We start from the raw sequence: 27,832 nt of genomic DNA, 5'->3' as shown, positions 1-27,832 counted from the left end.
TAAGCTTCCGGTTCTCTCTTTTGATTTTATATTGGAGCGGCCAGATTGCTTTTGTCTTCAGGAGTTCCCACAGAGGCCCAAGTCAGATGAGGGTCAGATGCTCTCAGGCTTTCTCCGAAGGTCTGGATCCCTCCAGGAAAGATTTTGGCCTCAGGAATTTGGGGGTTGGACTGGCCTGTGAGCCTTGCCCAGGAAAGATGCTGGTCTAGGGCAGCTGGTGGCCATGCCACCCAGAGATGCAAAGGAAGATGGGGGCAGGAAGTGGCACCAAGGGTTCCTGGGGACTGCACCGAGGAGCTGGGTTGGTCTGGATGCAAAGGATCAGGAAGAGGAAAGGTCACCCCAGTGTCCAAGAAAGAGGCTGGTGGGTCATGCGGGCCCAGGAAAGTAGAGGGAGGTGAGAATGGGGCCAGGCCCAGAATGCTCCTGGGGACCTGAGATGCCACTGAGTTGTTCTGGATGCAAAGGATCAGGAAGCAGTGGTGGTTCCCCAGGTGTTTTGGGTGCGAAGACAAGGAATGGGACAGGACCAAGGCTAGGAGGAGAGACCTGCAGGGGAGATGGGAGGGTGAATGAGGCTGGTGGAGTCAAGGCACGGGACGGCATGATCAACTTACCCCGGAGAGAGGCCTGCGGGTCAGAGAGAGGCCTGTGGGTCGTCATAGCATCTTTTTTAAGAGGCATGAAGAGGAAGGAGGACTCGTAGGGAGGATGAGCAGCAGATAGGAAGTGCAGGTGACATGGGGATGAAGGTGATCAGAGATCTTTATATACATGTATGAAAATGTCATAATCAAAGCTGACACTGCAACTAATATGCACTAATAAAAACATTTATGAGATCTTAATAAGTGAAGAAAATTCTGAAGCAAACTGTTTCAGGTCTAGAGTAATGATCAATTATATTACTATCCTTATTTTATTTACTAGTTCATCCATTTCATGAGACTATTTAAACACAGTCCCTGGCATATAAAAACCTCTAAGCAACTGTCAGCTATAATTATCATTAGTGGTTTTTAAGATAAAAACTGAATGTAGTAGGAAATACCTGCATACACAACACTAGGGAGGCTGAGGAACACAAGTTCCAGGCTAACCTAGGCTATATAGTGAGAGTCTGTCTCAAAACAACAGTTCATTATAGTGTACCACCATGTAACAAGATGAATGTAGTACTAATTCTACCATCTAAGAACTCAAAAACCGAAGATTATACCAAGATATAAAAATAATAATAGCTGCCAAGTCTTGTGGTGCACGCCTTTAATCCCAGCACTCAGGAGGCAGAGGCAGGCAGATCTCTGTGAATTCAAGGCCAGCCTTGTCTACATAGTGAGTTCCAGGACAGCTGGGGCTACAGGGAGACCCTGTCTCAAAAAGACCAAAATAATTAATATTAATAGTAATAATAATAGCTGTGGTAATGGGAGATCTGTGCAACAGATAAAGATAAAAGACACTTACTAGAGAGGGTCACATTGGTCAGTCAGGAGAGAATGAAGGAGGCTTTCTGAAGAAATGAGCTAAAAGGAAGTTCTTAGTAACATACTAAACAGTAACATACTAAAATGAAGTGAAATAAAAAGTTTTGTTGGTGGAAAGTGGAAGATGGAGAATATGCCAACATGGGTGTGAAGATGAAGATGAGAGGGCTCACCCAGTCCAGGTGAAGAAGCCGAAGATGCTATTAGAGAAGCAGAAAATTAGCTGGGTTCCATCCTGTTGGTAGAGTCACAAAGAGAGTCAAAAATGGAGTGTCAAAACAGTGAACAGGAAAAGAGACACAGGGGCTTCCTGAGTGCAGGCTGGCAGCAAGACCTCAGGAGAATCATGTTGAAGGCTATGCTGAGCACAAAGGAGAGAGGAAGCCAGCTATAAATATATGTAGGAAGCAAAGATGAGGAGGTATCATGACAACTGGACTTCAACAGTTGAGAGAATGAGACGGGGAAAACTCCTGTGTTTCTGAGCTGCTTAACAGTAGATTGTAGAGTGTTTCTATGAACATAGAATGAAATCAAGCAAGAAATTTTGAGGGGAAAGGTAAGTGTTCATTTGGAGGCCATGATGGGGTTTTGGTCCCTGCAGAACATCAGGTAAAAAGGCACAGTATCTAACAGTTAGTGTGGAAGTTTAGGAGTTAGTGTAAAATGAGTATCAGTGTCAGTGAGTTGATGAAGCTGTCCAAGGAAAGAATGTAGAATAAAAAGAGAACACAGACTATATGATGTCATAGGGAATAAAAGCACTTATGGATAAGTTAGAGGAAGAAGAGTAGATGGGGTTCCTTTAGAAGGAGAAGATAGGGAAGAAAAAAGATGGAGAATTCAGAAGTCAAAGTTTCTATTTAAATGACCTTCAACAAGTTGGTCTTGGGAGTACCTGCCTGTAATCCCAGCATGTGGGAAACTGAGGCAGAAGGCTCTTACATTCAAGTCCAGCCTGGGCTACATTAATGAGACCCTGTCTCAAAAACAAATTTTTCTAATAAGTAAATAAATTAGTTTTGGCATTGTGTAGATTCTTAAAGCTGTGGCTGCTTTATGTGTAGTGGGATATTAGCAATATCTAGGTATTTAATGAACACTAACAAATGTCAGGTGGAAATTATTTAAGAGGCACCTGCACAAGTAACAATTTTATCAAAAGATGGACCTTTATAGACCATCGAGGTATCAGGATGGTGAAAAGGAACTTGACTTCAGTTTTATCAAAGCAGATTAACTAATAAAACATCCCATATCTGAGTTTCTAAAACCAATGACCAGTGTAGTCACCCACTAAAGCACATTTTCCACACTAAAGCCCAAGGAATCAAAACCTTCCACTTAAGCCATGAATGTTTGTGAGTATGATTTGATAAAAGTGTCATGACCAAGGTCAAATACATTCATTTTCAGAATGGAACAAAGTTAACCCAATAAAATATTTCCCATGGGTCCTGTGGAATTGCCTTATATACAATACATCTTATGAGTCAGTCAAGACAAAGTGAAAAGGAATAAATAAGGTTCAGGTGGACCAGTAAGGCGACCCATCACCTCCAATGATTCCCTCATTAGACTTGGTCACCTGGAATCGCTTCTCTGGAGGAAAAAAAAGTCACCAATCATCTGAAATCACATTTTCAGTCCTATATTGCAAAGTTGGTCATTTTCTCTCTTGAGACATTGATTTGAAACTTTCTGGTCTGAGTATTATTGCATTTTCTTTTCTTTGCAGTGACATCCTCATGACCATCCCAGGGCTTCCGGTCTTTGGGTACACTTAAGGGACATGCTACTGAAAGGGGGTCACTGGCCCACCTCACTGTTCATACACTACAAAAAGAGAACTCTCATAAGTTATTTAGGGAGGACAGTGGAAAAAGAGGCTCTCATTTCAAGAGGCCAACATTTATAGGCATTTTAGCATAGTTCACATTTCCGAGTCTACACACCTCCCTTCTTCAGAAGATCAGTCTTCCTGAAGGGGAGTAATCAACATTATGTGCTAGTGTGTCTTTACTGAGCACTTCTGCACCAGGAAGCATAGGTACAGGCTGTCCCTCCTGTGTTGATAGCTGCAGGCTCTGCTTCCTAGATAAGATAAAGGAGTTCATTTCCTTGTGTGTATCTTGTGTTACTAAGGTATCTTTGTTTTTATCGGAAATGACTCACCAAACTAGAGCTATTCAGTTACTTCTGAATGACATCCCACCACCCCCGCTTTGAAATCTTGGAATTATGCCTTTTTCATAACAAGTGGCCAGGATGACTGATTGTCACAATGACGCCTCATTTCCCCATCTCAGCCAGCATATACTCACTTTTTAAAAACCAGACTTTGGTTTCTTCTTCTTAATATATATCTTTTATGAAGTGGCTGCCCCCGTTACTCCCTGATGACCATTCACAGCTGCATCATCATTTATGTTGGTAGTATCATGGCTCCGGGTCATGTTGCAAAATAGCCAAAGAAACACATTTGTCATCAAGCTCAAGTTCTAAGAGGAAGTGACTTAAACATTTAGGTTTATAAATGCTTAAGAGAAAATGAACTTGCAGTTGGTTGGTTAGGTAGGATTTTTGGCATAGCATTTGGAAAGTGGCCAACTATGAGCAACCAGATAGCATGTAACATATGGAAAATGTCTGCTTGCCCTAGCAGAGGTGTTTCCATGCTTAAGAACTGCTGAGAAAACTCACAGGACACTTTTTAATATTTTATTTATTTTTATTTTATGTGCACAAGTGTACTACCAGCATGTGTGTAAGTGCACCTGTGTTGTGCAATGCCCACAGAGGTCAGAAGAAGGCATTAGATCCCCTGGAACTGGAGTTACAGATGGTTGTCAGCCACGATGTGGGTTCTAGGAATCGAACCCGGGTCCTCTGCAAGAACGGTTAGTACCCTCAACTGATGAGCCATCTCTCCAATCCCTAGCAAAGGTGTTTTCATGCTTGAGAACTGCCCAGAAAACTCACAGGACACATTTATAGAGCAATTGGTTTCTTGCTTATAATAATAAAATGTATATAAGGTTTACTTTAGATATTAAATTCTACATGTTTTAATTTAATTCCTTTGTGGCGTAAGTGATCAAAAGTGCCGCCAATCAAATCCATGGATTGTAGTATTATCAAGAATTTCTTTTCAGCCGTTGGGTGTAGCTAAGCAGTATCATAAAAACTTTAAGAATAGGTGCTGTAGTTACTTTTCCATTGCTGTAATAAACACCATGACAAAGGCAACATAGAAGGAAGAGTAAATAAACCAAATAGACTTACAGTTCTGGAGGGTAAGACTTCATCACGGCAGGGGAGACAGCTGGAGCACTCACATCTTCAAGCACGCACAGGAAACACAGGGAAAGAAACTGGGAATGGGATGACACTCTACATTCTCGAAGTCCACCCCAGCGACACACTTCTTCCAGCAAGGCCACACCTTCCAACTGATCTAAATTGATCCTAAAGTTTCGATGACCCTCTCCAAACAGTGACACCAACTGACCAAGTGTCCAAATACTTGGAGCCTATGGGGGATATTTTTATTCAAACTACCACAGGTGCGACTAAAAGGACATTTGGAATGTCCTCAACATCTCATGGGTGTGATGTATAAACATGCCACTTTTAAAATCAACATTTGTCTGGTTTCCAGCAATATTGAGCATCTTGTCGTGTGCTTGGTGGCATTAAACTCATTTTCCTGTGAATCTGTTTATTTCTTTTCCTGTGACAAGCCTAGACAGCTTTTGCCCAGAGTGAACAAAATCTGTTTTCCATTCCTTTTTAAGTCCACTTAAAATATTTTTAATATTCATAGGGCTGGAGAGTTGGTTCAGCAATTAAAAGCACTAGGACCTGGGTTTGAGTCCCAGCACCCACCTGGCAACTAACAACCATCTATAACCCAAGTTCCAGGGGATCTGACACCCTCTTTCTGACCTCTGCAGGCATTGCACGACACAGGTACCTCTACCTACATGTAGGCAGTACACTCATACACATAGAATAAAAATAATAGGGGCTGGAGAGATGGCCCCACAGTTAAGAACACTGGTTGTTCTTGCAGAAGACCCGGGTTTGAATCCCAGCACCCACATGGCAGCTAACAACTGTCCGTAACTCCAGTCCCAGGGGATCAGGCAATACACGTATATACATAAAATAAAAATAATAAATAAAACAAAAAAATAAAATAAAAATTTTTTGAATATATTTTAATATTCTTATTTTTAATCTACATGGATAGCAGTCATGTATTTCCCAAAAATGGATGTATGACTCTCCTAGTTTCATTAATAAATAGTTTATCTCCACTTATTTGAACTGCCATCTTTGCAATGTGCTAACTTTGAATACGAATTCAAATCTGTGTCTGGAGTCACTGTGTTATTCTTCTGTTGTATCTCTTCCTTCACCAACTGTTTCCGTCATCCTCACTATTACACAGAGCTGAGCTCAGAGTAAGGCCATCCCTCTCCTTGCATATTTAGTGTTCATTTCCTGACTGCTGAGACACTACCTTCTTATGCATCCTCCACATTTACTTTCCATGTGAATTCTCAGAGTCACCTGTTCCTCTAAAGTACCCCGAACACTGTGTTTATCATTTGTTCAGTTTATCCTCTTTAGTCCACTCTCTCAATTCCCTTCATAAAGAAATCTTTTATTTTGTGGCTTATAATTTTTATAGTAGTTTATTGAGTTGTGATATATGTCATACATGTCAACCTTTTCAAGTATACAATTCAGTGTTTTTAATATTTTATTTCTATTTTATGTGTATGAGTGTTTTGCCTGCATGTATGTAAGTGCACTTACATGTATGCCTTGCCCACTGAGGTTGGAAGAGGTAAGTATAGGGAAAGATAATCACTTTCTGCACTGTGTACTGCTGCATGGCTTGACTTTTCTTTTTTCCCTTTTTATTTTTGATAGATGATTGATTGATTGATTGATTGGTTGATTGATTGATTGACTGTGTGTGTCTGTGTGTGTGTCTGTGTGTGTGTGTGTGTGTGTGTGCATACGATTGTGATACTATGTATGTATGTGGTGTGTAGCGTCCAGAAGTCAACATCGGATGTCTTCCTCAATCGTTCTCCACCTTTATCTTTTGAGACAGGGTCTCTCATAGAATCTGACATTTGTTAATTCTATAGGCTGAGTGGCCAGTGAGCTTCAGGGGTCCACCTGTCACTACCCTCATACACTCCCACCCCACCTCCACAAGGCTAGTGTTAACAGGTACATGCTAGCCTGAGGGAAGTTGGGGGAAGTCTGAGGGAGTAGGAGGGGAAATTTGGGCTGGATATGATCAAGATTCATTGTGTGCACATATGAAATTGCCACAAAAAAAAAAAAAGTAAAAGCCACAAAAATGCTGGCTAGAGCAGCATGCGCCTGTAACACTAGCCTTGTGGAGGTGGGGTGGGAGTGCATGAGAGACTTCCCTCACTCACCTTCATGTCCTTTTCTTATTTTATTTTATTTTTATAACCCACTGATTCCCATTAGTGCTGCGCTAACATGCATGGGTATGAGGCCTTCCCAGGGCACAGGCAACACCCATGAAGGAGAATGACTCCCCATTCCCCAGCAGCCATCAACTGCCAATAGCTCCTCAGCCAGTGTCTCTCGAGTCCCTCCCCAACCATGCTCGAATGTTTACTGACTTGATTTTGTGCAGGTCTTATGCAGGTAGGTAACCATAGCTGCTGTGAGTTCATAAGTGCAAAGCTATGTAATGTCCAGAGGGAAGAATCTCGCAGTCACTTCTTCTCAGCACTTTGACCAGTTAAGAGTCTCTGCACTGACCAAAACCCAAATAAACTTCTCTGACCAAGATTAAGAATAGCATTAATCTATGGATATATACATAAATATTTAGAAGGAAGTTTGGCAACATTTAGCAAAATATTTAGCACAATCATAGTAGGCTCTCTTACTCCCAGGGCCTATAACCTCCTCAGCCATAGGCTTTTGACCAGGTTTACAGTACCAGATGTGAATTCCCTACCATGGAGCGGGCCTCAAATCCAATCAGAAAGTGGTTGGTTACCCCTTTAACAGTCATTCCACTATTGTACCAGTGGTTACGTCTTGTCAGGTAGGTCAGTATTGTCATGCAGGGACCATTGCTGGGTAAGTCTACTGATAACTTTTAGCTCTTAGTAGCCTACATAGTACCTTCTGGCACTAAGAAACATTTCCAGCTTTTCACATGGGTTCCAGGGATCCAAACTCAGGTCCACATGCTTGTATGGCAGGTACTTACTAAGCTACCTCCCTAGTCCTAGACTGACTTTTTCAATAAGCATTTCCTACTTTATAATCTTAATATGCATTTTCCAAAGGGCCCAAAGCATGCAAGAGTTCTTTATATATCAGATGCTGTATGCATTTTAATGACTAGGATTTAAGTTTTGTTCACTAAGTTCAATCTCAGTTATACAAGGGTATGACTAAATTTGCCTCTTCCATTGTTCTCTTCCAGGATCTCCAATGAACACTCACCCAAACTCCAGATCCGGAGTCACAGTTACCTGAGGGCAGTAAGCGAAGTCTCCATCAACCGAAGCCTGGACAGTCTTGACCCTGCAGGCTTGCTCACATCACCAAAGTTCCGCTCCAGGAATGAGAGCTACATGAGAGCCATGAGCACCATAAGCCAGGTGAGCACCATCAGACCCATAGTGGCCAAGCACCATTAGCTACAGAAAACCAGTGAAAATTGAGAGGGTAGAAGGTGGGGAGGTAGTCACACCCCACATAGACCATTGATGGAGCCAACAGGAGGGACAGCCAGGTGCTACAGAGTTATGCTACATGTTTATCTCCAGCATGCTCCTGATGTTAATGGTCTATCAGGAGAGGAGTCCTCTGCAGGTAGATCGGGTACAAGAGGGTGGTCCTTTGAAATTCATAGCCTGTCAGGTAGGTACCAGCCTATTTTCAGGAAGGTGATAGAGAAGGCTTCAACTGCTAAGTTGATTGTAGGGTCTATGTTCAGGGTAGACATCACTGGTAAAACTGGAATCATAAAAATAATACAATTTAGAGAAGGTCATCAAGGCAAGACTCAAGCACAGGAAATAAGGCATGATGTGTTTGAAACTGGTCCTGGAGAATATTGTTTTGATACAGGATAAGAACAAAATATAGGAAAGATGGAAGAGGATGAAAAGCTAGAGACATAGGTTAATTTGGTTGACATTTGTATTAGTGATAAAATACCATGACCAAAATCAACCTATAGAAGAGTTTATTTTGGCTCACTGGTCCAGAGGGAGAGTCTATAATGGCCAGGAAGGTATGGCATGGCAGCAGGAACAGGAAACAGAGAGAGAATAGGAAGTGGTGCAAGGCTATAAACTCTCAAGATCTAGTTTGAATGAGAAATATCCCCCATTGGCTCAGGTATTTGAACACTTGGTCTCCAGTTAGTGACACTGTTTGAGGATATTATGGGACCTTTAGGAGATGGAGCATTCCTGGAGAAAATACATCACTAGGGCAGGCCCTGAGGGTTTACCTAGCCTTACTTTCAATCCGCTCTCTCTGATTCATAGATGTGATCATATAGGTGACTTTGGATGACATCACAATAGTCAAAGTATTAACTAATGTTATTGATGGAGTGTAGTAATGGTGATAGCAGTGGTGGTAGTGTTGATGTCAGTGATGAGTTAGTGTTGGTGGTGGTGGCAGCAAAAATGGTGACGGTATAGTGTGGTACTGGTGGTGATGGTGGTAGTGATGTTGATGGTAGTGTTGGTGGTAATATGGTGTGTGTTAGCGACATCAGTCATGGTGGTAGTAATGTTGATGGCGAAGGTTTGGTATAGCACGGCAGTGATGGTGGTGGTGGTGGTGATGCTGTCAGGGAGTGGTGGCTGAGATGATGGTATTGGTGGTAGTACTGGTGATGTTAGTAATGATGGTGGTGGAGGTAATGTTGATGGTAAAGGTATGGCATGATGTGGCAGTGGTGATGATGATGGTGGTAATGGCTGTGATGGTGGTAAGTATGGTATGTGTATGATAGTAGCAAGGGTGGTTGGTGGGGGTGGGGATGATGATAATGCCATGGTGGGGTGATGGCAATGATGGTGTTATTGGTGGAAGTGCTGGTGACATCAGAGATGGTGGCAGTAATGATGGTGGAGGTGTAGCATTAGTGACAACAGGGTGACAATGCAGGTAGTGGTGGTGGTGGTATAATGTAAAGCTTCTATGTATAAAACAAGCAGTGCTTTTAAGGGAATAATGATGCAAGAGTAGACTGATATCTGAAGCATGAGACTGTCAGGTGACGCAGAAGTGCCAACACTGTTCCCGTTTGTCCCTAAAATCAGGATAGAGTCCCTTGCCCTCCATGGGGTCTTGAAGAACACATCCAAGAACCATAACTGGACTCTACAGGCAGAGCAGGAAAACTAATGAGGAAAACTAGCCTGTGGAATTCCAACAGAAACCATCATACATTACTTTAAAGAGATTTCCACAACCAACACCCCCTTCTTACATGCTTACCAATAATGCACACTTCCCCTAACCACAGGGAAGCAGTTCAAGCCTCAATTTGGTGCAATGTGGACTTGATGATCCTTATTTTTTAAAACAAACAATGTAATATTTCAGATTTCTTGTAGCTTATCTCAGTCTACATAGCATAGTGGCCACATGGCCTGAGAGCTGTACAGTAGTCTAAAAGTCCAGCATGCCTCAATGTGTTTAAACTTCTTGTGAAAAAAAAACATTTATGCACATTTATGAATTTCATAACCTTAAAGAATTTAAAGCACTTGTAATGCCTTCTGGCAGAATGCTGTGCTACACAGCTGGCTGCTTTTGGTCCCCATGCTATGGCTCTGACCTTCCTTAGAACATCACTTTCCAGTGACAAGTTAGCAAGATGTCAGGCATGGGGGAACACTGATGCTCTGTTGGGTCAGGCGCTGCAATTCCATGATGTAGTCATTTGGCCTTAAGCAAAAAAACAGAAAGAATAACCATCCTTAATGGATTCCTAATGGCATGTCATTTTTCTAGCACCATATTCAACTTTCAAATGACACTGTATCTTTAAGGACAATTTCAAACTTCCTAATACAGCTGCAACATTGTCATTATTCAGAGAACAGTTTCTTCTTCAGAGTTATTCAACCATACATACTCTAGACTTTTCAAAATGGAGTGGACTTTATGAGAGCTATTCTCTTGTACAGACCATTAGTAGAAAGTACAATAGAACTGAAGTTAAATGCATTGTGTCTGTTCTTATTTAAAACTAAGATGTTCACCAGAGATTCTTAAGAAGAATCAAAGTAAAAATTTGTAAACCAAGGAGTTAGACTCGAGTAGGACTTCTTAAGCCTTTTCCACATGTGAACCTTTTTTATTTGAGAACATTTTACAAAACTACAGGTTCATAGGTATATAAAATAAGTATACAAATTGATAATAAATCCAAAAATTTATTTTAAAGCAATTCTTTGATATAAAAATAATTTTTCCATTTATTAAAGATGAAAGTAAATTAGCATTCTGAAGATATTAATGATACACTTGCTTATTATTACATAAAGGATTGCATCTTGACTGAATGTTTGATACTACAGGCTGTAGAGCCTCTTCAAAATTTTTCAGAGTTACTCAATGTTTTGATTTTGTAATCATTAGTGCAGAGAATGCCACTGCACATAAATATGGTAAAAACATCAGAAGTATGTTCAACACCATTTCCGAAATTGTCCAAATCCCAAGCTGAAATTCATTTAGAGAGTTACAAAACTCAGATAGTAACTTTTAAAATTAAACTTTCAGGGCTAGAGAGGAGGCTTAGCAGTTAAGAGCACTGGTTGTTCTTGCAGAGGACCTGAGTTCAATTCCCCACACGCACATGGTGTCTAATCACCATCCGTAACTCTAGTTCCAGGGGATCTGATGCCCTCTTCTGGAATCTGTGGGCATTGTATGCATGGGTGCACTTACATACATGTGCACAAAATATTTCTATACATAAAAATAAAAAATAAAATACATTTTTAAAAATCAAGGGACTGAAAATGTGGCTCAGCACTTAAGAGCACTTGTTGCTCTTCCAGAGGACCAGAGTTCAGTTCCCAGCACCCACATGGTGGCTGACAACTGTCTGTAACTCCAGTTCCAGGGAACCTGACTCCCTCTGGCCTCCATGGGCACTACACTTACATACATGTAGGCAAAATATTCATATACATAAAATGAAGTAAAAATTTTAAACTTTTTAAAAAGAATCAAGAAACTGACTCTTGCAATTTATTGTGTGATTTTTTTTTTGAGAATAAGTTAGAAAACCTATAAGAGAGAGAATATACCAAGAAAAATTGAAACTGAAAAGAAACTTTTTTAAAGCAAAAGGAAATTAAAGAGGTAAAAATGATTCCAGAGACATTGAGAAAATCAAAGATAAACAAAGAAGATTGAAAACACAGGTACGAAAAGTCCTGGAGGACACATTCAAAGCTAAAGGGCAGAGAAAATAACAAGAGTGACTTTTTTTCATTTTTGCAGTACTGGGAATTGAAATCAGAGCTTCATATAGGCTACACAAATACTGTCCTACAAAACTACTCCTATTCCTTAAAAACAATAATTTTTAAATAAATATTCCTGAAATAAAAAGATTATCTGAAACTGCATGCTGGAAGAATACACCATGTGCCTGAGAAATCGATTTAAAAAAAAAATCAACACCAGGGAATTGTATAGTGAAATTATATTATGATTTTTAAAATATTCTTTTCAGAGTTTTTTCAGTCTTTGAATTTCTCAACAAAAGGGGCCAGTAACTTGGAAAAGAACAAAAAAGTAAATTATTATCAGACTCTTTAGTAATGGTTTGTTCCAGAAGAAAATGGAATGACATTTTAACATGCTCAAGGAAAACCATGAACTAGTAATTTTTATATCGAGAAAAACCAACTCCCAAACCTAACAGTCATGCAAGACTTGTTAGAAGCACAGACAAATGCAGAGAATATTGTTCCCATGAGTGAATCCTGGGTAATTTACTAGCCAATCAAAATGACTAGACGTAAGAAGCAGTTAGCTGCAAACATCAAGCGCATAGTTATTTGTAGAACTAAGAATAAAGGAAGGGTGGAGAGGGGCGAGCGCGTAGGTTTCTGTGCTCTGACATTGTCAGCACAGCACAACTATTTTTAAATGTCTGTGGGAAGCATGGAAAGAGCATATGCAAAATAGTTGTCAACCGTTTGCAACGGTCACATCTGGGCAAATGGTAGTGCTCTCCTAGATGGCTGTGCACGTACTGTGGAATAAAGCCAGTGAATACTTACAGGGTATCTGAGTGCTGTAATCATCTGTGTTCCTGAGAAATAGAATCTGAACAAGGAATAAGACACAGGTATAACTGTAGGGGGTAGGGGTGTAGCTCAGTGGTATGGCACTTGTCTAGAATGTACAAGGCCCTGAGTTCAACTACCAGTATCACAAAAATAAAAAAATAAAAATAACCAAAGTTATTTTACCAGATGTGGTAGCTCATGCTTGTAATCACAGCACTCAGGAGCAACACCAGGTTAATTCACAGGCAGCCTGGGCTACTTAGTGAGACTCCATCTCAAAACATCAGTACAATAATATAGAAGCACCTACCCAAAAACACTGTCATCTGAACTTGGACTGTATATATTTATATCTAGTTTCTCCCACTGAAAAGGCCTGAGACCAGTGGCTAACTCAGCACAAAAGACAGCAAATCTCCCTAGTTCCCACATTTGGTTACTATAGCACCACATCCCCGTAAAAGAAGTCTTCTGAAAATATACTAAGTTCTAGGAGTGAGCAGGGAAGGGATGAGATGAGTTTAGAATAACTTGTCATAGTAAATATCAAGGACACTATGAAGGACTATGAATTTCATGTCAAATTTCTCAAAAGCCAATCTTAGAGGCTCCTTCTGGCAAAGCTAGGACAGATTTGAGGTCATTCAGAATGATCATTGAAGTAGATTTAAAACTATTGTGTTTGCTTCCCATGCCTGTAACAAATAACTGAAAAGAAGAAAGGTTTGTTTTGGCTCACAGTTTCAGAGGTTTCCACCTCTGTCTGTCAGATCCTGTTGCTTTTGAGCCTATTTCATGGCAAAATTTGGCAGTGGGATCATGTGACTGAGGAAGCTGTACATCACAGGAGTCTCAATATCCCCTTCAGGGGCATACCAACAATGACCTAACTTCCTTCTACAGCCCCCTCCTCTTTTTTCTTAATTTATCGTGGGGAGTGTATGTTCATTTGTGTGCACACACATGTGAATGCTGTGCATGTGTACAAAAAAGTGGAGACCAGAGGTTGATGTTGAGTGCCTTTCTTAATAGCTCCCCACTTACTCTTGGAGAGAGGATATCTCTGAAGCTGCTGCTCACTGATTAAGCTAGGCTGGCTGGCCAGCCAGGGAGCTCCAAGGATCTGCCTGTCTCTGCCTCTTCAGCACTGGGATTATAGATGTGCACTGCCACACCAAGCTTTTTACATGGATGCTGGGAATCCAAACTCAGATCCTCATGTTTGTGTGGCAAGCACATTTCCATCCAAAGCCATCACTCCAACCCTTCTGCCCACTCCCTATTAAAGGTTCCACCATTCCCAGTAGTACCACAAGCTGGTGACCTAGTCTTTAACACATGGGCCTTTAGGGAACACTTATCCAAACCACAGAGCTACTTTAAATGTAAAAGTTCATTTTGATATTTTAAAAAGTAATTTGATCACTTTTGGAATATAAGCAAGAACAAATTATCTCAAACATCTGTAAATAAGGTGATAAGTCAAATATTTATCCTCCCATCCCCATATAAACTTTGTCATTAACTAGATAAAATATAAAAAGGAAACATTTTTCTTTTCATATGCATTTTTATTTATGAGGGGCACGTATTGCCAGGGTGGTCATGTGGAGGTCAGGGGACAACTTGCAGGAGTCAGTTCTCTTTCCACAATGTGGATCCCAAGGGCTGAACTCTGGTTGTCAGGTTTGACAGCAGGCATCTTTACCTGCTGAACTATCTTGCCAGCCCAGGAATCATTTCTTTATCAAAATATTCTGACCAGTAATCATAAAAGCAAGGATAGAATGCTCCAATTCTGCAACATCCAATGAGTTATATAGATCTAAACAGGGCACATAAATGATTCCTAACAGTATGAAAATAAAACCAGCCCAGATATATTGTGTCCTTGGATGAATCAACACCTGACCTCTACTCACACCAAAGCACTAAACCTCAGTCAGATCAAGTCTCTGCAGCAAACAAACTGCTTAGTAAATACAAACCAGCAGAATGTGCCAAATTTGACCATGAGGACAAAATCCACAAAATCTGGACTGTAGAAAGCTATAGGAACTAAATAACCCAGATTCCTCAATGGAGAAATTGTAGCAAAAAGAAATGCATGTTGAAGGTGAATTAAAAGATGTATCAGAGGCCAGTGAGATGGCTCAGTGGGTAAAGGTGCTTGCCACCAACCTTGACAACTTGAGTTCGATCCCTGGGACCCATATGGTAGGAGAGAACCAACTCCCACAAGTTGTCTTCTGACTACCTACAAGCTGTGACACATGCACCACACACATATATGCACACACACACACACACACACACACACGTTAAAAAATAAATACGCCGGGTGTGGTGGCACATGCCTTTTGTCCCAATCTGGCTGCTCTTACAGAGGACCTGGGTTTGATTCCCAGCACTCAGAGGGTGGCCAACAACCATCTGTAATTCCAGTTCTAGAGGAATCTAGTGCCCTCTTCTGACCTCCAAGGGCACTGTACAACACAGGTTCATTCACATACATGCAGGCAATACACTCATATACAAAAAACAAAAGTAAATTTAAAAAATTTTAAATGTGAATTAAGTTTTTAACAAAGAAATAGTGTTTCAGAGGCTGGGGTAGAGTACTTCCCTAGCCCTGGATTTTGATCCCTATCAAAAAAGCATGCATCCAGTGGTTTTCAATGGATATGTCTAAACTGTAGACACTAGGGATGCACACTTGAGTGAAACAAAAATAAAGAACTCAATGCAAATGCTAAAGAATTCAATAAGCAGAATTACTATTGGAGTTATTGGAGATGGGACCGGGAAAATTTCTTTCTTGATTTGGTTAGTGTGTCCAAGGGAATTTGTCTATGATGATTTGTTAAGTTACACAACCATTTCCTTTGGTTTTCTCTACCTGAATAATAAGAAGAAAAATCCTATTAAGAATATATTTTTAAAAGAAAAATAATATATTTTTAACCTGAATGTTTAACTGAAAAGCAAACAAGTTACAGAATTATATTTGTTGTGTGATTCAAGTTTTATTAAAAAATGGGGACTATAGACATCCAAGGTTAGTGTTCTTGACTTTGATGTTTGTGATATTTGTTAGGGCAATCAAGAGGAGAAATCAAGTTATATTTATGGATACTTACACATATAATTTGCTTTACTTTTCTCTTTGAAATTATTTCAAACGTAAAGTAGTCACATATACAGTACAAAACTTCCTACAGATCCTTAACTCAGATTCTGAGTCATTGATTAGGCCAGAGAGGTGACTCAGCAGGCAAACATGCTTACCTCAAAGTTTGATGACATGAGTTCAATCCCTGAGATCTACCTGGTAAAAGGAGAGAAGTGACTATCAAAAGTTATCCTCTGACCTCCACACGCACACTATGGCACCCACACCTACACACTTGCACACGTGAACACAAAATAAATAAATGAAAATGTAACAAAATGTTTAAATTAATAAAACAGAAGAGTTCAGCACACCTGTTCTCTCTTTCCCTCATCCCGTTTGACAGTTTGTTGAAGACACTATGTACCTTTATTCCTAAATGTTTGTTCATTTATTTCCTAATAAACATATTTACATAAAAGTATAGCTACTATTTTTATACAGAAGCATATAATTATTTTTCTTGAAAATGTACAGGGATTTCGTATCAAATTAGATAAAGGATATGGAAACACTATATTTATTCAAGGTGTATGACTGTTTTGCCTGCATGTATGTAAGTGTACTACATGTGTGCACTGTCCTCAGAGACCAGAAGAGGGGGTTGTAAGTTACAAGCAGTTTTTAGCCACCGTGTGGGTATGGGGAACTGAACCCATATCCTCTGCAGGAACAGCCAGTGCACACATACATACAGAGCGAAAGACGGGGGCTGGGAGGAAGACTGACTGCTTCTCTGACTGGAGAGATGGCTTGTCTAGATAAAAGTACTTGCTGCTCAATCCTGAGGACTGGGATTTGAATCCCAGCTTGCAAGTATCAAGCCAGGCATCCTGCATATGCATATAATCCCAGTTTAGAAGGGGTTAGAGACAAGAGGATCACAGGGGCTTTCTAGCATCCAACCTAGTTGAGAAAACACCAGCAAAGGAATAGGTAGAGAGTGATGGAGGAGGACATCTATGTACATACACTCACATAGACACATGTACACACAAATAAATCTTTTTATTCTGAGTCCTCAAAAAAAAAAAGCAGCCTCTTTTCAGAGCTCTTTATAAACACACTTGTAAAGAATTTGTGGACTATATCCATTTTTTAACAAAGAAAAGTGAAACCTGTAAATAGTTTAAAATCTTGATAGTGTTTTCAAGAGTTTGATATATCTGGGCTTAGACTATTTTTATGCAGAATGTGTCTTGCCAGAAAATTGGGGTTTGTTTCCCATACTCTGCAATCCATAAGTTTCAGTCAACTTGGGAAGCATTGGATGAACTAGTCACTTCAAAAGGCACAGTAAAGGTACTAATTTCCAAAAATACCAGTTGCTAAACTGTTAAACTGAAATGCATGAACTCTAACCATTGTTCTGTAAATTCAAGTGTATAAATAAGGAGGTGCTGGGAAATATAGCCCAGTGCTCACCTAGCAAATATAGCTGGGAAATGTAGTCTAGTGCTTACCTAGCAAGAGGCCAGGCTTCTATACCCAGCAATGCAAAATAAAACAAGTATATTAATTCGAAACTATAAATAAGCTGGAGAGATGGCTCAGCAGTTAAGAAAACTGGCTGCTTTAGCAAAGAACCTGGGTTTGCTTCCCAGAACCCACATGGTGGCTAACAACCATCTGTAACTCCAATTTCAGGGAATCTGATGTCCTCTTCTGACTTATGCAGGCACCAGGCATGAACATGGTACACATACATACATTCAGGCAAAACATGAAATAAAAATAAATATTTTTTAAACTATAAATACAATTATTATCAAGAATGCATGGGAGGGTGGAGAAATGGCTCAGCAGTTAAGAGCATTGGCTGCTTCTGCAAAGGACCTGGATTCATTTCCCAGTACCCACAGAGCATCTAACACCAGTCATTAACCGCAGTTCCAGGGGATCAAATCCCCTCTTCTGGCCTCTCCAGGCATTGCATGCATGTGGTGCACTTAGATACACACAGGCAAAACACTCATACACATAAAATAAAAAATTTTTTTATAAAGAATACATTAGAAAAAAAGGCTTCCCAGCCCCATTGCTTCACATTCTAAAAACAAAACACTCTTGGGGTGGAGTGCGCGCACAGGAGTGTGCAGGTGTCTGTTTACACAGTGGAGGCCAGAGTAGGATGTAGGGTATCTTCAATACTCTCCACCTTATTTTTGGAGACAGGATCTCTCACTGAAGCTAGAGTTCACAGATTGGCTAGACTGGCTGGCCAGAGAGATCTCAGGATCTGCCTGTATACCCTCCCACCCCCCAAAACTGGGGCTGCAGGTACCTGTAGCCACCCCCTGCTTTTTATGTGATTGCTGGGGATTCAAACTCAAGTCCTCAAGCTTGCAAAGCAAATGCTTTTGCACACAGAGCCATCTCCCCAACCCCAAAACTTTCTTCCTTTAAAACGTCGTGATGTTGTGTGGCATTATTAGATGTCATTCGATTTTAACCTGTATGTGCATTGGAGTTTATTGTAACCAGAACCTGCCCCTCCAAGGTAACCAAGTTTGGAGATGCTATAAAGAAGAGATTGGTCCTCCACCACGTTGAGAACTGCCTACCAGGTGTTTACCACCTGTGTGTCTGCCCACAGGTGAGCGAGATGGAAGTGAATGGGCAGTTCGAGTCCGTGTGCGAGTCAGTGTTCAGCGAGCTGGAGTCGCAGGCCGTGGAAGCTCTGGACCTGCCCATGCCTGGCTGCTTCCGCATGCGGAGCCACAGCTACGTGCGGGCCATCGAGAAGGGGTGCTCCCAGGATGACGAGTGCGTGTCCCTGAGGTCGTCCTCCCCTCCGCGCACCACCACCACCGTGAGGACCATCCAGAGCAGCACCGGTGAGTGAGTGCCTGCGTCTGCCCCAGCCTGGCCACAGTGCCGGCTGCGCACAGCCGTCCCAGAATCGGACGTCCTTGCTGTAGTCACACGGTTGACAGTCACAAAATACCCAAAGCAAAGGCTTTGCACAGGGACAACTGCAGCTATAGCACCGTGGGAGGGAGAACGGCACAGCTCAGCATCCCTGAGGAGGCATATTAACCCTGCCCCACTCACACTCCCAATAAGTAAACTGACTTTTAGGGCAAGGACGAAAAACGAACCAGACGTCTGTTCTCGGGTCTCACAGAATCACAGTGCTTTCTTAATTCCAAGATAATGACAGCGAGACTCTTCCAGGAGACCTAAAATAATCCTGTGAAAAATAAAAAGGCAAAGAAATGAATGCCCAGATATTAACTGGACATTTGAGTTTTATTTTAACGGAACCCAGATTTATACCATTAGTTTAAACCCCGGCAAAAACCCCGGCATATATACATAGTACCTCCTTTTCCCTCTAAATTTTGATTTTGCAGTTGAACTGTATTATTAGTAGATTTTAGGTGCAGAGGCCCAGAAGAGCTTAACTAGTTTCCATGGCACCAAACCTGCATGGTAATACAACCTTGAGTGATGCATGATTATATAAATATAACAGTTGAGCTCCAAGAAGAAAATCCACCCATCTTAACTGGGCTTAGGTTTATGATTAAATTCAGCATAACTCCAATCAAGTAATTCTACATGAGCATCATGAAACTTAGATAAATAATGATGAATAAATTAGAAAAGCCTGCCCAGAATTACTCTGTTTTAGTTCTAGGGGCATCAAATGTCAGCAATAGCCTGGCATGGCGGAGCATGCCTATAATCCCAACTTGGGAAGCTGAGGCAGGAGAATTATGAATTTGAGTCCAAGACCCCACACTAAGACCTGTCTCAAAAAGAAAGCAAAGCAAATTAAAATGTCAGTAGTTATCATTCAGCCTAGAATTCTTGTAGGCTTGAATGGTAAGTATTCCAAAAAGTCTACTAACTAGAGATAAGAGATGAAGTAAAAAATTTCTAAAACCTGTAGATATTAAAGATTCTTGACCACTGCAAACTGAGGCCACAGAGTTAGGCAAAGGAATACTTTCAATACCAGTAGCTCCACAGCTATGACCCTGACTGTTCATATCCAGACCGAAAATAGTGGATATAGATATACCATCTTGCTGACTAAGAACTTGTCCCAGAGCGATCTCAGGGGATATTCATGAATTAATTAAAGTGATGGCTGAAGGGATAAAAGTATGTTTTTAGAGAGCAACCGTGGCGTATTTCTGTGACTTGGCGATCATGCAGTAAGTGTGGCTTTGAGGTCAGCTCTGTCTATAGATTGTCACTGTCTGTCTGCTGGTGTTCCTCATTCTGAGCCCTTGCCCTCCTCACAACCCTTCCAACATGTTGGGTCCAGTCCTCTCCAATGACCACATTGCCTGCCAACCGAGATTGCTCCTTAAATACAAAAAGTTCAGAGCCTAGCCCATAGGGGGTTGGGAGCTGAGGAAGAACACCCTGGGGGAGGAACAAAGGAAGGAAAGGCCTTTTGGCTTGCCCTTCGCCCTTGGGGGGTGGTACTGGGGATAAAGTGACAGGGCTTTGCCCTGCTTATCTCTCCCAACATTCTGTGGCTTCTGTCATTAGGAGACAATTATTTACACTTCCCACACCTGTTCTGGTTCTCAGTGCACTCCAAAAACCCTCACAGACCTTCCCAGCTCTCTCTCTCCAGAATCTCTGGAGGCCCCAGACTTTAGACAATAGGATTGTCAAATAAAATCTGGGTTTATCAGGGAATTTCAAGTAAATAGCAAATAATTTTATAAGTAACCCAAATACTGAATAGGAAATGATACTAAACTGTGGGATCTGTGACATGAAAAGAAAATAATGAGACCCAGCCACATGTTAAAAACAAGACAAGCAAAGCCTCTTTATCAGGACTTCAATTCACACTGGCCTGTTTCTGCCAGATGGACCAGGGATGACCAGGCTGTTTGCCTGAACAAAGGAAGTTTCCGACTTTTATTTTTTTTTTCAGAGTGGGTTGAAGTTTAGTAATGGTATATTGGTTATAAGCACAGTTTCAAGTAATATTTTCCTTTTTGTCTGCAAGTATTCTGCCCTTGAGATTTGCAAGCTAACAAGAAGCGACTTAAAACAGGACCTCCTGAGTTCCATCAGCTGTTGACACCATCATCTTGCATAAATGCCCTGGTTCATAAATGCTCTTATGGTTGGGGCTACTGATAGAACTAAAGGACTCTCGGGGACTGTGAAGTTCCTCCTCATGCTTGCATAACCCTTCTGGCCCCATGGCTTGGTAGAGCATTATGAAAAGGCTAAGGGATTGTAGGTGCTTGAACTGGCAAGAAAGCAGGACAAGATGGAGTAGACACACCCACTCTAATGGGCAGTAGACAAAATTCACCCTGTGCATTATAATCTTGGACAAAACATTTCACAAATGATCAACATGGCTACATGCAGAACTAAGTAGAGGCTAACCCAAAGGTTGGAGCAACAAAGGGGCCAGACATAATCTGAAAACAAGGGAGCCTCGTCTTTTATCCCCTTTTAGTCGAACATCAGATAGCCATAGGCTCTAGGAAACAGTGGTTTTAGCAAAAGCAGCCTCCAAGTTTCTGAGATATCACCTAGATACTGTCATAATACACGTCAGAGGCATTATCTCCAACAAGCCAACTGGAAGGTGATAATGCATTGCTCAGCCATGTGACCTCCAGCGTTAGTGATTTCCAACTCAGCTACTAGCAAATGCTGTGAGTCTGCTCTGGCAAGTTGGGTGGATTATCTGAACGGATTCTGGAGTGCTACCGGGGGCATTTATGGGATGAGGTTTTTATTCTTGGTAGCAGTTGCCCTCTTTGTTGCTTATGTACCATCTTAAAGCCTACTAGTTTTAGCTTGGTCATAAGGGGCTCTCTGCTTCTTAGTTTTGATTGTCAACTTCGCACAAATCAGAGTCATCTGAGAAGACAGAAGTCTCAATTGAGGAATTTTCTAGATCAGGCTGGTCTGCGGGTATGTCTATGAGGCATTGTCTTGATTACTGATTGACTTGTGAGGGCTCAGCCCATGTGTAACCACGCCATTCCTTGGGCTGGTGGTCCTGGGCTGTATAAAAAAACTAACTAAGCAGGAGCCAGGGAAGAGGCAGTAAGTAGCATTCCCCCATGGTCTCTGCTTCAATTTCTCCTTCAGGCTCCTGCCTTGAGTTCCTGCCCTGACTTCCCGGAATGGTAGGTTGTGACCTAAAAGTGTGAGATGAAATAAACCATTTCCTTTCCAAGTTGCTTTTGATCATGATGTTCATCACAGCAACAGAAAAGTAACTGATAGAGGCTCCAGCGCATAAACATTCTGGCCTTGCGGCCTAATCTAGTGTTTGAGGACCAAGCTACGGAAGCATCTTTGGATGGAGGACAGGTTAAGAGCCCACAGTTTGTCTCTTGCTTCCTTGACGTGATCCCTGCCTGCCTCAGGAGATATTTATACTATGACAGTATCTGAAGTGTTTAGAGTTTCTGCTAGAATCCAACAAGCCTATCACGCGATGAGTGGAGCCTAGGAGGATGTCCTCTGTTGTCCCATCTAGACTTTGAGTTCAATCTGAGGGCCTTTAACAGGAAGCCCTATACAGAAGACCTCCCAACTAGGTGAACAGAAATGAAAAGCACATGAAGACAACCGCAACCTCTCCCTGCGCCCCATGAGCCCTGTCCTAAGTATCAGCTGCATCCACCTGTGGCTGCGTGGGTAGGACAGCTCCAGGCTCTGTGATTTGCTCCAGGTGAGGGAGGAGTGCTGAAGTATAGATGCCAGGTTTTCACACAAGGCAGCCATTGGGCTCGCTCTTAATCATCAAACTAAACATTATGCTTCATTATATTTACAATCATGGAAAAAATAATTGTAAGTAATCACTATTACAGAGGATTCTGGGTAAATCTATCAGATGTTTAAGAATGCAGCATTAAAAAAATCCAAGTATTTCAGAGGCTGGAGGGATGGGTGGCTCAGTGGTTAAGAACACTTGCTGCTCTTGCAGATGAACAAGGTTTGGTTCCCAGCACCCACAAGGCAGCTAACAACTGTCCTTAACCCTGATTCCAGGGAATCCTACACCCTCTTCTGGCCTCTATAGGCACAGGCACACATGTGGTGCATATACATATATATATATATATATATGGCAAAACACTCATACACATGAAAAAATAAATACTTTTCTTTTAAATACCAGCATCACCTTCAACAGCCTCTACAGCACAGACTTGTTCTTTCTAAAAGAAAGTCCATAATTTATATGATAAGGCTCTTTGCACTTTGTTCTCCTCTTTCCGTCCCCATTTCCTCTCTTTCTCAAAACCATCATATTACTTTTTGTATCATTTTTTCCTGTTCCTGGCTTCCTTCTCAAATTGAAGCAAATACAGTTTCCTGTAGAAAATACAGAAAATCAATTCACATAGAGTTTACTAATTTTTGAAAGAATGCAGTTATCTATGGACCAGGGATGACTTCCCCCTGGTGTGACTGTTTTCTCTATACACACTCGCCGAATCACTTCAGGTTTAGCAATCTTGAGGGAGAGTTCTCCTCTGGCTTCTCTTCCTTTGCTCTTTATTCTTCGACACTCGAAACAGATTCTGTATTTGCTTCCGGTCCTCTGTCCTGAAGAAACTCATTTTTGTCAGCTGCTATTACTGGTTGTAATTTTTCACCATAGCAGTCTACATGCTAAGACTTCGATTTGTATGTCTTAGCATTTCCAACAAAATATACTCCAATCTTTTCTCTTCCAGCCTTGACCTTTATTCATATTTGCTATACCAAGTCATAGACAAAAGCCCACAAAAGTTTCTTATGCCACATGAGAGAACCATGCACATGGGATCAGCTGTAAATGGTGGCAGGAACCTTCTAGATGCTATGAACAGGAGAGAGAGGGTGAATAAAGATGTCTGCACAGAATCAGAGCAATCAGGGAGTTAGTGACTGATCCTTACAATTCCAGTGATTTATTTACTTTTATAGCTTATCTGTGATAGATCTTAATGTCTTCTGAGCCATAATCTCTTTAATCACCCAGATCATTCTTCATCCAATAGAATCAAAAAACTTCTAATGACTACATATTTGCAGGATAATGTGTAGTGTTTTGCTAAGTGTACATATTGTCTCATGATCAGAGACAATTAACATCTCTATCAATTCCAAATTTTATCATTTCTTTGTGATAAGAATATGCAAAAGCTTCCCTCTACCAGTTTAGAAGGCTACAATACATTGCTGTTACCTGTTACAGGCAGCTTTCTGTGCAGCAGAACTCTAGAACTTGTTCCTCCTATCCGTGTTCAATGAAATGAGTTAAACAGAAAGACAAATGCCCATGTTTTCACTGGGATATGGAGTCTGAAAAGACTCATTTCATGGAAACAGGGATCAGAATGGAGGACAGCACAGGCTGAGAGGAGGAGTTAAAAGAGATGGGAAGAGCTTGGCTAACAAGTTTTTAGAAAGGCACTTTTAGTTACGATCAGAGTGACAACAAGCAAATAAAATGAAAAGGGGGACAGTTGACTTCATGACTGAGAAGAACAAATACTCTTGCCTCAGTCAATCTGAATATTTTTGGTAAAAGTAGATCTTGGTACTTTAAATATACCCAGACCTCTCATCTAACTGCAGAGTACTGGATTAAGCCTATCTCTTAGGGAATATGCATGCCAATGACATGACATGCATTTAAGGGTGGGTTTTCTCTTTAGCTGGGCAAACTTGCATCAAGGCGAGCACTCTAGTGCTGAGCCTTTAATGACACCGGCATCTAATGACACCAATAGCCTGAATAGGAGAGCTGTGTACTGTAGTGTGTAATGACACTTTAATGAAACTGGCATCTAATGACACCAATAGCCTGAATAGGAGAGCTATATATTGTAGCCATAACCAAAAGGACAGAGACATAATGGTGTGTAGAAAGAAATAAATTCACATTAGTGGTAATTTAAACCTGCAATCCCAGCACTTGGGAGACTAGGATAGAAGGATTACAGGTACAAAACCAGAGTACATAGCAAGTTTCAGGCCAATCTGGGCTGCATAGAGAGACCCTGTCTTAAAAAAAGGAATGTGGACATAGAGTCAGAATAAAGCCCAGGTCTTAAGAAGTTATCCCTTTGCTTCTATGGGCCACTGCTTGACAAATGATTTATTGTATGATTATAAACTTAATCTGAACTTCAATTTCTTTATATGTACAATGAGGTTATAATGACACTTCCCCTACGAGTCTTACTGGCCATTTTTAGAGACTTCTTAGGGGTTCCGAGTGTTCCCTTTCTCCTGTCAGGCACCAAATTCATTAACAGGCCCTTTTAATAAAGCAACAAGAGCGAAGGTTCCAAAGTGCACAGCCACATAGCGGCCAGGCGCCATCTGAACAAAGCACCTTTGTTTCCTACTCAAACTCAAATGAAATGATAAATATTTGGATATGGCTGGGCCTGGTTCCTTATCCTCTGCTAATGAGGTTTCTGTCTTTTAATCTCTCCACATAGAAATAGGCATCTGCTTACTACTCCCACCAGCCCAGAAGGCTTGAACAAAAAGAAAAGGAAAAACAGAGCAAGCTTGAGCTACAGCCCACTCCTTTGTGGGATAACCTGTCCTTGTCCGTTTTATACCTGAGAGAATTTACTTCTTGAGATTGGAGGGTCCAGGCCTTGTGTGGAGCCAGGCAAGAGTCCACCTTTGCCCCGGGGAGGATTGTCATGGGCAAGGAGTGAAGGGGTCCCAAAGGGCTTCTGGTACACTAAACTTCAGAGTTATCATGAGGCTCAAATGAGATTAATTCATGAAGAAGCACAATATAAATTACAGATCAAAATGCCTCTACTGTGGCTTTGGTTTTAAATCCCTCATTCTGATTTAGTTTATTACTAGTAATGACAATAGCTAACCTTTGCACATGTGCTACTTGACAAGCATTGCAAACCAACTGCATATTTAGCTCATGAAATCCTAACAAACATTCTGTGACATGTATGTGATATTATCTTCAGTTAAAACAAAAAAAATTAAGGGCTGGGGAAATGGCTTTGAAAGCATGGAAGCCTGCCTAGTTGAATTCGATCCCTGGAACTCATGTAAAGATAGAAGATGAGAACAGACTCCAGAGTTGTCCTCTGGCCTCCATACTCAGACCATGGCATGCATGTGTACACACACATAGAGCAAACACACATACACAACAACAACAATAATTATAATAATTAAAAATGGCAATGGAGGCCCTTAAATTATTTCTATAACTGGCCGTCAATGTTTTGAAATGCTTTGACTTAATTTAACGTAAACCTGTTTCTGGAATGAGAAGACTGGGCTTTGCTGCTGCTGTTGTTATTTTCTTTTGTTCTTTCATAAATCATTTAGCTCCTGCCACATTTGAAACCAGTATTTTCCTTACATTTTTCTGAAAACCCATCTTTTATAAAGAAAACATTTTGTCCACATATTATTGATATGGCCTCTCATGTTGATTTGTCTGGGAAATAATTGTTTAACGTTAAGTTGAAGGTGTTTAAAAATAGAAATTTAAATGAAGAAAGAAACAGCCTATAAAAAGAAAATACTCCTTGGGTTTAAATTTTCCTATCATACTTTGTTGTTTTGACAGTATGATGGATTTTCAGATCAAATGTCAAATCCCCAGTCTAGCCACAGCTCTCTCAGGCAGCACTGAATGGAAAAAGGGAATTTTTGCCAAGTCATGTGTGAACTAAGCAGGTATAAATGCTGTTTTGTGACTGACGAGAAGGACAGGGGTCTCTCTGTCCTTGGATTAAGTAAGAAACAAAGTCCTCCAGTAATTTAATCCTGACATTACAGGTCTCTTTATGAAGCTGGAAAGCAAAAACATGAGATGACCCAGTTACAAAGGTCAGCATTTCCTTTAATGTGGTTTGTCATATGGAAAGTTTCTAAAAGTAGTTATATGAAAATATAAAATCTAATTTTACCATTTTACTTTACAATATCTCATAAAGCTTGTTTTATAATAGAAGAAACTTCCCTTTTGGGGATTTTGGGTTTTCTTTTTATTTTTTGAGACAGGGTCTCATTATAGCCCAGGTTGGTCTCCAATTCACTATGTAGCTAAGAAGGACTTTGAACTTCTGAGCCTGACTCCACCTCGACCTCCAGCTTATTGGGATTACAGGCATGCACCACCATGCCACTTATGGAATGCTGAGGATCAAACTCAGGATCTTGGGCATGCTAGGCAGACATGCTACCCACTGAGGTATATCTCTAAATCCCCAGAACCTGCCATTTTTTAAGGCCTTTTTTACGGAGCACAGCCAGAAATGAGGATGAGGGCAGGGCAGAGGGGATGAATGAAAACTAAGTATAATGATACATATGTATGAAAACGCTATCCTGAAGGCTGTTACTTTTTTCTTCTCAACTCTATCAGAAAGGTACATAGATAGATAGAAGATAGATAGATGGTAGGTAGGTAGGTAGGTAGATAGATAGATAGATAGATAGATAGATAGATAGATGTTCAGAAAAACATAATTAAATCCTTTATGTAGACAGACAGACAGACAGATAGATAGATAGATAGATAGATAGATAGATGATGGATTGATAGATGATAGGTATATGATAGAAGATAGATGATAGAAATAGATAGATGATAGATAGATGATAGATAGATAGATGATAGATGATATATATAGATGACAGATGATAGATAATAGATCTATAGATAGATAAATAGATGATAGACTAGATAGATGATAGACAGATGATATATAGATGATATAGATAGATAGATAGATAGATAGATAGATGATAGATGATAGATAGGTGATGGATGGATGATAGATAGGATAGATAGATGATTGATAGAT

The 27,832-nt window shown here is 40.8% G+C and overlaps 1 protein-coding gene and 1 long non-coding RNA gene across 11 annotated transcripts in view; one reads left to right on the top strand and one right to left on the bottom strand.

The window, feature by feature from the left end:
- Dlgap1 (DLG associated protein 1) overlaps nucleotides 1–27,832 on the top strand; it is a 1,065,856-nt gene that overhangs the window by 845,263 nt on the left and 192,761 nt on the right. For all 10 annotated transcript variants that reach the window (XM_029564283.1, XM_029564284.1, XM_008834624.3 and 7 more), the window contains 2 exons: nucleotides 7,990–8,167; nucleotides 18,616–18,856. In XM_029564283.1, coding sequence (XP_029420143.1) covers nucleotides 7,990–8,167; nucleotides 18,616–18,856 — 419 coding nt within the window. The remainder of the gene's footprint in view (nucleotides 1–7,989; nucleotides 8,168–18,615; nucleotides 18,857–27,832) is intronic.
- The window catches only part of LOC115070644, a 32,055-nt gene continuing 23,086 nt past the window's right edge, over nucleotides 18,864–27,832 (bottom strand). Inside the window, exon 3 of the long non-coding RNA XR_003849785.1 lies at nucleotides 18,864–19,212. This is a non-coding gene — a long non-coding RNA (uncharacterized LOC115070644). The remainder of the gene's footprint in view (nucleotides 19,213–27,832) is intronic.

Source organism: Nannospalax galili, unplaced genomic scaffold (assembly GCF_000622305.1).
Source record: "Nannospalax galili isolate Female #2095 unplaced genomic scaffold, S.galili_v1.0 scaffold155, whole genome shotgun sequence".
NCBI lineage: Eukaryota > Metazoa > Chordata > Mammalia > Rodentia > Spalacidae > Nannospalax > Nannospalax galili.
Note: the sequence above shows the minus strand (reverse complement) of the source record. Positions and strands in the feature narration are given on the sequence as shown.